Source organism: Styela clava, chromosome 12, assembly GCF_964204865.1.
Source record: "Styela clava chromosome 12, kaStyClav1.hap1.2, whole genome shotgun sequence".
In the NCBI taxonomy this organism is placed as follows: Eukaryota; Metazoa; Chordata; class Ascidiacea; order Stolidobranchia; family Styelidae; genus Styela; species Styela clava.
In genome coordinates this window covers 6,807,197-6,819,648 of record NC_135261.1, presented here as the reverse complement: position 1 = coordinate 6,819,648, position 12,452 = coordinate 6,807,197, and the positions used below count along the sequence as shown (strand labels likewise).

The following is a 12,452-nucleotide window of genomic DNA, read 5'->3' as shown; positions in this document are numbered from 1 at the left end:
ATCTTCACTTTTGCATTGCCGATTAATTACAACCTAAATGAGTTGGTGGGCATGTAGGTTGAGTCCATGATGTCTATAGCATGAGTCGCAACATTGCATCTTTGGGAATTCGTGATCATTGAGATCTAAATATCGTCGATGAAAGTGCCAGGCTAATAAATAATTGAGTAATTCTGGTCGGTAGTGTCAGTTTCGAGCCTGCACATGTTTCAGAAACCCGGCTGCATAATTGCAACGTTGTAAAAATACCTCGGAAATTTCATTTAACCGCAATAGCCAGAAGGCAAGTCCATAGTAAACAAAGCCATAATTACAATTTAATCCATGGCTTAACCCCGCACTCAGATTACATGTAGTAAGAACCACAACGTCCATTGAAAGCTTGGTATCTTTGCTGGTTTATTTCAGAATCATGTACGATTTGAGGATTGTTTCTAATTACCCATTGACAAGCTATCATTACACTTGTTTTGACGGCTAGAATTATTACCAACGATATGCAATTACCGAAACGACACGGCATTTACTGCTCTTCGGCTTACAAGGGCATTGGGAGAACTGAACTTACGATCAAGCTGCCGGTCTCCATAGCACGTGAGGAAATGCCATTGTAAACGCTCAACATTACGTAAAGTAGAAAACACAGCTGCAAAATCTCATACATTTTTTTATAAAACGCAACCACGAAGCACGAAGGACAACTCTGGTCAAATTAAAATTAGTACGAAGTATTGAGTGTGACCTTTATTGAATGAAGGTCACTCCCAAGCGGGATAGGTTTGATTGGCCTTAATAGCAACAAAGTTGCCATCGAAACTTGCTTTTAAATATGATTTTGTAACAATGATCACATGAGGCACTATGACGAGTCAATCCGAGGCTATAAATCGACTGTGTTAGTTTCAACCTTGTCTGTTGTCTCAGTTTCCCCACAGCGTATACTAAATCTGGTATTCAGGCATCAGGACGGAGAGACGCTTGCAAGACAATCCACCATGGATCCCAAACTGTTAAACTAGGGGGCGCTGTTCTAATTTCATGGGGACTGTATATTTTTCTAGAGTCTATAAAGATCTTGTATAGCTGGTCGCAAAATCAAACTTTCTGTTCCCATGGCAGCCCAAAACCTCTTACTGGAAAAGAACGGTTAAGAGATGATTGCCAATCATACATATCATCCCATTTCCAACTGTTCTTTGTCCATATGAAAACTTTATGACCCAATGACACTATTATTTTACGCGGCTATTGAGGTAGTCCAGACTTCACCTTTGCGCCTGACACTCAATCTGACATCTATTCAACCCAGAACCTAACAAGCAGACAAGACTCCAGGACAGTTCGAATTTCACACCTTTTAATGATTGGTTTTCGTGGTTATAACAAAAAATCATATTACACATGTGCATAAGCAAAATAAAAAATGGCATTTTCCCCATCAAATCAGTGGCCACGCGCAGCCGGCTGCTGAAATGAACTTGTGTAAACGCTATTCAGCAGTCGCCAAGGCTAGGCCACACAAACCATTGTAAATATTGAGAAAATTTATTGGGAAAAATTATCTTCGAGCGCGGAGCGGTCGCTTCACAGTTAGTCAAATATGTTGTTAATCGTTGTCAACTAATAATATGACGTCATTAAATAGGTGACGTAACAACAGGATTAAATGGAACAATGTGGTATATATAATTTTAAGTAATATGGTGCTTTAGGTGGGAAAGCACCCATCAATAGGTGTTAAAATTTTAGGCGGGAGTTGTAGATTCTGTGAAGTCATCAAAATGACATCATAATAGTGATGTCATCAAAATCATTTGACCGAAACAAAAAATATGGACTTGTTTAAAAGAAAACAGGGGCAAATTTTAACAGTGTCAATATGCATAGACAATATTGTGTTTCAAAAAATCCTCAACTTTCAGACCCAATTTTTACCCCAAATATTCAATTAATCTGAGAATTACATTTTTTGAAATTGGCTTTTTCACCAGTAGTAAAATGAGGTATTTTAACAATGTCTACCCGTATATAATTCCAATATATCATCAAGTCTCAAAAATATTTAAAACATTAGTTCGTAAATAATTTTGAGACAATATTAACATTTTTACTGATTAGTATTGTATATGTGTTTAATAAGCAATCATAATTATCACGTAATAAAGGGAACTTAAATAAATCATTATTCATTCACAAAAAAACGGCAGCAAGGACTTGTCGTCAGAGTCGAACTGAAAGACTGAGTTCAGCTGAAAAAATTACACCGCCTTGAATCCAAATTCGGTAGCGGTATTTTTGTTTTGCTAAAGCAATTCGAGAATAAAAATTCTATTTATTTAATGATTATTTTTTATTTAAATTTTTATTCATGGTCATCAAATCCAACTGTGACAAAAATACACAAAAAAGGAGAAAAGAGACGGTAACTATAATAAATGCAAAATACGAATGAAAAAAAAATAAAGGTACAAAAATAAAGAAATCGGTGTGATAAATTCGAGTTTGAGCATAAAAGTCGAAAAGAAAAATCAAGAATAATCATTTTTGTCCAAAGCAAATTTATTTATATTCAAATCATCAAGCTGTCTTTTTAGTCGTTTTTCGACCTCCAGACAGACTTGTGCAAGAAAATTGACAACAACCTTATATTTCATTACATCTGATTGCAGTGGGATTAGGTGTAATTGGTAAATAAAGAATCAAACAAATAAGAATCCAAACATGACAAATTATATCAAAAAACAGCAGTTTGAGACTGTCGCGTATTTTGACGATTTAAATTTATAATTTGTTAGCTGATATTTTAAACATAATTAGGGAATTGAAAAATATTCGCCATTTTAATATCTCCTATTAATTAAACAATGATAAATTTTTCTTATAAACCTAATTATAGGTTTTCTCATTTGGGAACATGAAATATGTAAATAATGTTATGTTTCACATACATGTATTTAAAATTGAATTTAATTGATGAGATGCTTGATTCTAAAGAATGGCAGTTGGCATTCAACATCGAACAATTTATGGGCAGAAACGAATAAAACAGAAAAATAAATTCTGGCATAAATTTTCTTTTTTTCATGTTCACTAGTGGCGTAGGCACAGTGCGAAAATATATATAAATTTTCTTTCTGGGTAAAAAAGGTATTTTCGAATGCTGCGGCCACTAAATGCGACATGAGCAGCAATAGCGTCTATGCTCCTATTTGTGGTGGCTGCAAAACTCGATTGAGCAAAATCATCCGCAAAAATATGTTAGTAACTTACAGTATATCATTATAGTTAGTTGCAACAAAATTCACTGCAGTGCTAAGAGTTCGAAGGCTAGAAATATGGTTGTGTAAAAAACCATGCCTTGAAGGTAAATCAGGTACAACCTATTAGCACTGCAGTGCGATAGCTCATATATATATTTCTTTTTATTATGCTATTTTCATGATGTAGTACAAGTTTATGTTACAAAAAATAGATGTTAACATTCTTCAACAAACGGAATCAAGTGAGGAACAGCGTTATAATTTCCTAAATCTGGCATCCCTCGACTAGCTAGCCACGAATTTAAAAAATTTGCGAGAAATTCTCTCGTTTGGCTTGAGGCTTCTATCTCCGTCAAGCATGTCTCTTCATATGTAGAGCAAGATGGTCGGAACGGGAAAAGCATCTGAAATAAAATAATAATACCATAAGCAAATGCTTCCATAAAAATTTCAAGAGTGGCGAATAGCACTACAACTACAGAAGATAGGGTGATTAAAACCAGTAGGCAGTCTCTGTAACAAAGAATTGACGGAAGATATAAATATACAACTGGTCGAATAGAGCGCCAAAAGAATTCCCATGACGCCGTGTCTTATTCATTCATTATTTGTGGTATCAGATTTCTAATACCGGAAAACTATTGGCTACAATTTCCCACACAAATAACCCGTAGTATGCGTATTTAGGGTCGCAGCGGGAACTAAGGTTGTCTATTTTGACAAAAAATTCTGCATTACGGCCAAGCTTGAATACCATTGGAATCGCGAATTTAAAGCATGATTATATGCCACACATATGTGATCACGAGTAAATTTCCGAATAAATATCGTCGGTGTTTGACGACGATATACGAGAGTCTTCAGCGAGGTAGAGAGTAACCGTGTGGTAAAAGCGCGGGAAAATTTTAAATCGTTAACAATGGTCGGCGAGAAACTCGTTGTAGATCACGTAGCTATACGTGTATTGAATTGAGAGCACGTGTTCGCGGCGTCTACGAACGGCATGTTTTTTTTATCGTTCTGTTGTAGGTAATTTTGCAAATGTTGTTATGACTGTAACAATGAAATGCACGCTCCGTTCGTACTACGAAAATAAATGAAACGTTTGCCAAAATGCAGGACAATGACTGTTAAGCTGACCGAATGCTCAGAGCTTCAATATGGTCAAACGGTAAATTGACCAATTTGTCCTATATTTTTTTTTTCAATTTTCTACTCACTTAAGAAGAAAATGATATAGCAGCTTTTAAAAACTAATAATTCACGGTTGAAATCGTATATTTTGAATGTGACCCACAAACCCGGCCTGGTTTGCAGCTCTTATGGTTGGGATTAGGCAATCTCGCACACCACGCAAACCATGGACCGGATGGGTTACGCATTACCTCCGGCGTTACATCATTACTTTACGTACCGATGCGTGATTTGCACTGTTGTGGTTTAAATTATATGAAAATAATTTTACAGAGATGAGAACTGGCCGGCAATAGTTTGAACAAAACAACGCAAGGTATGCAAGGAACATACATGACCGTATACAATATCATTTGTTTTGGTTTATTTCAACGTAGGCTGCTTTCTTTACAACCAAAACAATGGTACATAGCTTGAACTTTTAAGCAATGAGCAATACAAATGTCTTTCCCAAGTTATACAAATAGCGATCACTAAAGAATCTTGGAACCACTCTAACCCTAACAGTAATTCAAATCTTATAAATCAACGGCAGATTTTAATTCCATACGTTTGGTTGTAAACTACAAGCAAGCCATAAAAGTTAGAAATATCGATCCAAATGTTACGGGATTCCATAGTACAATCGAAGTCTGCTGCACTTATCAATAATGAATGGATGGCTTCGAGATGGATCGATTCGGCCGAACGATTTATCATTCCGTTAGTTTTAAACCGCACAACATTATGTGTGTGTATGAAGACAAACGAAATTTTTACATAAAAATGTCTATTTTAGCCGTGGCAGCAGAAAAGCCTTTTGTTTTTAAAAATGTCGAACTAAAAATACACCAGTCACGGACTTTCCCCAAACAGTATGTGCTGCTATCAAACATTCTACCATCGGAGTTACCGTAATAAATAGTACAGAAACTAACATCAACGTCGACTTATAAAATTCACTGTATTGTGGTTATATTACACTGAGAAATGCACCATAGCAAGCTTACCTGTCGCATTGACTACATTTAAATGGTTTGGCCCCGGTATGTTTTCTATAATGTCGAGTGAGTTCATCACTCCTAGCAAATCTCCATTCGCACCCGTCCCACGTACATTTGTATGGCTTTTCACCTGTAAAAAAACATATCTTGTTAGATCATAGAAGAAATTGGGATATTTTTAATTTTCTATGACATTGAACAAAAGAAGAGGTTCAAGATCAATTACTTTAAAAGAACAAGAAAAAATAATTCAGACTCCAACAATATGTCAAATCATTCACGCTGGATATTCAAAAATACACATACAAGACAAACAAAACGAGTAGGCATAATAGATAGGAGACAAACATGGAACTTTAAGCAAATATTATTTGAAGAAAATTGGCGCGAGAATTTGAGTCTCGTTAGAATCGACCAACTTTACTGTTGAATTGTGTATTTCAAGCTTTAACAGGAATAAAGTGGTGAGCGAACATCCCCGAGATCCACTTTTCCAATAGTAACTTATGCGCACGTAAGCCATAGTACTACAAGCACAGCTGTATGAAGGATACTCGGAAGAATAAAATACGCAACCACAGGGGCCATTTTTAGTAAAATCAGTCCATAGTAACCGCAGAATTGGCAATTTCCCTTTTACCAACATATGTTAAATTAAAAGCAATACGGAAATTAGAATTTCGTTCAAATGCTTTTAGGGAGACGATGTTGCATAAGTGACGTCACATTATGATGACAAATTGGGATTCATCGAACGATAGCAAACACTCGGAAACAGCAAAGTAACCAGCTGAGATGCCAAGGTCGAGGATTTGACATTCATTATACGACACAGCATGAAGCTCAGCCTAGTTGACATGAATAACGGCTGTGAACTGTAGGCTTTGCTGTGAATGACCTTGCAATCATGTAACAAACTTGATATGGGGTAAAAACGCAATTTCAGTGATGCGATTCAACAGTTTGCCATACGTGGTAATTTGTTTTAAACCGCCACAAAATGTATCATAAAAATTATGACAATTAGAAGCATTTATAGCTATGGATGGTAAGTTTATGTCTTAACAATAGTTTGTCAAATTAATCGCATTTGCAAAGTGAAATATAATTACCCATCGAATAATATTCAATTAAAGACAGCCAAGTGAATATCCAAAGCCAAAGAATGGAAAACAGGAAAGATAATTGTGCGACGGAGGTAGCAAGCTTGAAATTGAGAGCCGAATCCTTACATCCCCACCTATACAAGTCATGTCGAAAGCGTCACTCAATGGTACACGTAAATTTAAAATGCGGTCTAAAAATTTTAAACTGGTCCAAGATCGCGAGATTTAACGACTGTTTCAGAGATTTCTTTTAAACGAGGGTTTTACTTTTACAACATAATTGTGTAACAACAGGTGGTTATGGCCGGTTACAGCTATTTCATTACATTAGAAAAGCGCAATTAGTCCAATTAAAAACCAGCCGTAGATAAAATAGAAGCCGCTCAAAATCGATTATGATGCAAAAGTCTGGCAAACGTACGTTATTTTAAGAGCCGCTGTAGATGAACGTTAAAATACAACAGAACATAATTGACTAATAATGAAAGAGGAGAGTCAGCGCTGACAGTTCTCCCTTTTCCGTCTAAGTCAGACCGAAACCATTTGCCTTGACTAGAATGCTTGAACGAAACAGCACTGATTACTTATGAATGGCCCATGTCTTGAAGTTGATCCATCTTACTTTTGATCGTTAATGAGGATCGCCTGCTTTGAATAAGAGTCCACAAGCGCAATCACAGACAATAGATAACAGTACGTAATTCTACCCTTTCGCCCCCGGGGAAATTGCATATATTAACAGAGTTTCCGTAAAGATTGCGCTCGGACAGCTTTGGAATCCCACTTAGAAGCAATATTACAGTCTGTGCCGCACTTGATCGAGGGTGACGTAAATTCAATTTTCGACTTAAAGCTATTTGTTATTTGACGCAGTGTTAGGCAGTCGTGCGTCGGTCTGATTATACAAGCACCATCTGTTGTTTCTGGTTTTAAAAACGTTCTGGAACTTTCTTGTTTTATAATTACATCAGCGTTAACGAGTTTGGAGAAACTTATTCAAAAGTGCGTTTAAAATGGGTTTCGGGTCATCACAGATTGTCGTTAGGCACATCCATTTCCTCTTACTTTTTTATGCGATTTTATTGGACAATGAATGAATGAATACCCGGGAAAAGGAAGCCACAGAGTGCTGTTGCTAGCTGACTATTAGCATGGTAGAACTCGCGACAGCAAAACTACCAAATATCAAGTGCATTGAAATGTATATTCGAACAACGAGACAACATGTATAAATTGTATATTGAGATTCCCAATTGAAACTGTTATTCTTTCAAAATAAAATCACTGAATCGATTTTATAATGCAAATCAAACTGGATTTCAGTCTGAAGGACTCGATGCCGTCTGTAATCGATTTTCAATGCGACACCAAAAACATATAGCAGTAGAAGACGAAACGCCAAAAAATGCAGTGATTTCACTGATTTGAGCAACTGTTAAAGCAAAGGTTGCATCCAATTCTGTAGCTCACCACGTATATAAATTCGCCATTATGGCTATAGGGAATCAGTATATTTTCATCAAACGCTTTCAAATTGTTGGGTGCGCTAGTGCTGAACAAATTGGTGCCTGTGTTAAAGTATGAAGGGATGAGAAGCTTTTCTTTAATTTTACCTGTATGAGTCCTCTGGTGTGCTTTTAGGTGTGAGCTTTTGGTGTACACCTTTCTACAGTTTGTATAATTACATCTGTGTATGCGTTTCTTTGTGTCATCCTCGTCACTTCCCGAAATATTTTTCATTCTTATATTTGTTGAGTTCACTCCAGATACAGTTTTGAGAGCTGAACGACTACGCTGGACTTGGGAGGCATTTGCATTGCAACTATGTGCTGTGATGCTCCCAATAGGCGTCGCGGTGAAGGCCCCGTTCTTTACTCGGGCAACTTGGCCCTTTAATGCGCTTATGCTGATTCCTGGTATGGCCAATGCTTTTGTGTGAAACTGGCCGTTCAAATTTTCTACATTCAAATAAGCGGGAGGGGAAAGTCCACCCATTCCTGTACTGCCTTCTGGACTTGAAGGCGGTGTTAAAGTTAATGAAATGGTTCCATTAGCTTTCAATACTTTAAGTGCATTGAGAGGATCTTGCACAAATTTATGAGGCGGTGGAGGGCTTAATTCACCGGATGATAAAGATGACATTGAACCTACACCTGACGACGCACTTCGTTTCAAATTACAACATTTTTTATTTCGGTCTAATTTTTTTATTTCTTCTACAGAAAGTCCGGGACCTCCTCTGGCGTAAAAAGGCACCGTAAATTTTGTCCATGGATTCATTGTAACATCCGTTGGTGGAGTAGGTGGACTTTGATATGTCTTTGGCTCTGATTGGAGATATTTTTCCATCTCAAAACACGTCTGTAATAGAAGAAAAATTGATAAATAAATAATACTGGGAAGATCTAATTTTTGATTCAAATAACCAATCAATACAGGTAATATAGTTACATTTAGAATGCATTAGATTATAAACAGCTATTTCATCGAATACTACCGGACTAACACGGTGCGGTAAACAAGGTATCGACCGAAAAATATCGATTCTGTCTGTGTCTATGCATTTTTAATGAATCCAACCTTCAAACTGCGACGTTGGCCGTTTGCATCATAACTACTGAAAATGTCGCTAATAGTTTAGAAGAGAACTGCATCGCAAACTTTCCACATAAGAAAAGATATACGGATTTTGGAGTATTACAACATGTAAGCTAGCGACCATCGATTGATGACACAACAATATTTGATGGGTTTGAATTTGAACTAAGTTTCAAGATACGACTTGTAAAATATTTAAATATACATACACCCGCCAACATAGTTTGAATCTATTATAAGGTGATCGTTCGACGAAAAACCAACGACGTGACCTCTGCACAACTATTCAGGAAAGGCATGACGAACGCGAAAATATTTTTCAATGCATCAACAACAAGATATGATGAAGCAACAATTATTTAAATCAATTTACCCAATACAAGATCCATGTTTGCCCCACTTGCGGTGATCAACATGGGAAGTTTTCAATAATTGTATTTAAAAAAAAAAGATTGACGTATACTACAGGTCCTTTTTTAAGTTTTTCATCACACAAAAACAGGAATTTCGTGTACTTTGATGCATAAGTCAAGTAATTATATTTACAACCCCGAAAATTTTGACGAATACGAAGTCAAGTCTAATTAGGCGCTTTTTGTTTCAATCAATCAGGCAAGCCGGTAAACACATAACTTGGTCTATTTTTACATTAATTTTCAAACGCATTGTCCTCAATCATCGCGAAATAATATTCAATAACATTGATTTGATTGAATAGATGTTCAAAAAAAACTTTACCGATAAAACAGAGCTATATCACTATCAATGAAGAGATGGAATTTGTAGTTATTAAAATTTGAATTAGCAATCAATCAAAAACAGTAACGCAGTCCGTTTAAAATTGATTGACGTTATAATTCTACCTGCTTGGTTATTACAAAAAGGAAAATTTAAGATCTACAAGCGTGGAGAATAATCGTGCAACAGTTTCCAATATTTTAGAATAGTTAAACTGACAATCAAACGTGTCAGATGTACATTTATCATTCATGCAAATGCCGGTTTCAGATTCTTAGAATAAATTGAACCGTGGAGCGTCCATAGACAATGTAAACACAAATAGTATTCTAAACTTTTACAGGACAGAAAACTCTTGCAAAGGTTATGAGGAAACTTATCAATGGGCTGGTATAAAGTTATGATATGAAACCAGATCACTTCAGGCGATTTGTACGAGTCCCTGTATGTATATAGAGTAAAAATTAAATTCAATACCAAGGATGAAATCACTTGAAATCCCTCCTATGAGAGAGAATAGGCAACTCTTATTAAAATATCCCGCTTCTGTGACCGTTGGCCAACGCGGGACGTGATATTGAAAACTTTTAGAGTAACATAAATCATTATAGTTTTCAATGGACTGAACTCAATAATTGAGGTTATGTCGTATGGTAAAGGACGGTTGAGGACCGGTTTGTTTACATAACTGAGTGAGAAATAATATTTTCGTTCGCTTCCATTTCTAATAATCTATTTTGTTATGTAGACAAAATAAAAACGTGTATATCAGAGGTGTAATATGACTACGTTGAATAATTGTGTTATTTTGACACCATGTCACGGATTATAAAACCAAATGTGTTTATACAGTCTTGTGGGTAGAAAGTGGTGATAACAGTATGGCCAATCATGAATATCTTGACTTTAGCAATAACGTTACATATGATCCCCGTGCTAGTCAATGTTGGGTATTGTTCAAAACCACATTAAGCTTCCACTCTAAGCCATTTACGACGAACTGAATGTGCACTGTGCAGACTCACGAGGCGGATTATCTGTTAAGTGCTAAAACAGCATCAAAGCAATTTTTAACACCGTCGTCTCCTCGTGATGAAAAATAAAATATATATTCAGGTATGAATCATAATGAGAATGATGTTTCGATTAATGCCTATAATTTTGAGAGTGCGTATATGGCAGGCAAATACTGGAACGATTATCCACATGCGCTTATGATTTATGCCAATTATGGGCCTATTTATACAAATGTGCCTATGCCAATTTAACAATGGAGGTCGATGATTAGCAATGGGCTTGGGTTAGCAGCATAAAAGCAATTATGTCATTATTATGGATTCTGTCGCAAACATTTCAATATTGTGTTTATATATGTAATCGAGGAGATTCTTCGAGTTTCCCTGGTTTTGTTCATGATGTAAACATCCAAAAGAATACTGTTTCACTTTACATAAAAAAGGAAATTGCAGACTGTATATATTAGTATATGCGTTAAATTAATTCAAAATCGAATTGAATTGATTTTTCGATAAGCATAAATTGGATGCTGTAATTATTTCCCGCCATAGTCACGGTTGACGTGACATAGAGAATTGTTCCCTCTGGCAACGAGCTGATGTCAATGCTGCGCTCTCGATGTGAGACGAAGCCTAAACTGTACAATCTGACGTTATAGGCCAGAGTCCGTGGTTGTTATCAGAAGATTCATAACACAAACATGTAGCTTAGAAGAAAAATAAACACGGGTACACACCTGTTGCCAATTCTCTTCAAGACTTGGCTTAGACGAGAAATACCCAGTATCATGTATAATTTGCAGTTCTACAAATATATTTCCACAGGGTAATACATCCATGATATAGGTTATGTTGATAATCCGATTATTACCTGCATGTATGCACTAATTATATATCTATTTAAATAATCCAATGTTTGTTTACAGCTATGCTTGAAATCGGCTGTAAAATATTTAATAATATTTAAGATTAATTACTATCAGATCCAGTGCTATTTCAAGAAGTTCGTGAGATGCGTACACAACTGTTCTATACTCGGCTTTTCGAAATATCTGCAGTCAATTAAATAATAATAGACCATTATACGTTCGGCATTCTTGATCTCAATACTTATACAAACCTCGCTATCTATAAACTGCAAGTATTTCTTCGATGCGTGTAACGTCCATGAACCGAAGCGCAAGTTTACCTCGTGTACACATGGTCTGCTTAATCACGGGCAAACAAATCATCCCGCGCGCTTGAGCAAGCGTCGCTTTGGCCCGACTGTTTGTCAGTGCTATCGACCCTGGAAGCGTATATGTTTGCCTGTTACTCGACGCTATCTCTCCCGCCGGCAATGTAAATAAGATTATAATCGATCTGCCCAATCGATTTCTCCGTGATCAATGAGATTACATAGGTATTATAATCCGATGTCCAGCTTAAAATTAATTGCGTTGGATATGGAAAGTATACATACGAATAAATTAACTAAAATAGAGGATATGCGCACTACGAACTAATTGACATACTGTCCTGCTTCTCACTGTTACAAATCGTAGTTCTATAGCTTGA

The 12,452-nt window shown here is 36.3% G+C and overlaps 1 protein-coding gene across 1 annotated transcript; it reads right to left on the bottom strand.

The window, feature by feature from the left end:
• Positions 1–1,340: 1,340 nt before the first annotated feature.
• Positions 1,341–11,859, bottom strand: LOC120329480 (Krueppel-like factor 6). Its single transcript, XM_039396127.2, has 4 exons — positions 11,633–11,859; positions 8,157–8,904; positions 5,444–5,567; positions 1,341–3,664 (listed from the first exon to the last, which is right to left on the bottom strand). Exons 1-4 carry the CDS (start codon positions 11,732–11,734, stop codon positions 3,613–3,615), a joined length of 1,026 nt encoding a protein of 341 aa, XP_039252061.1. The 5' UTR covers positions 11,735–11,859; the 3' UTR covers positions 1,341–3,612.
• Positions 11,860–12,452: the final 593 nt, after the last annotated feature.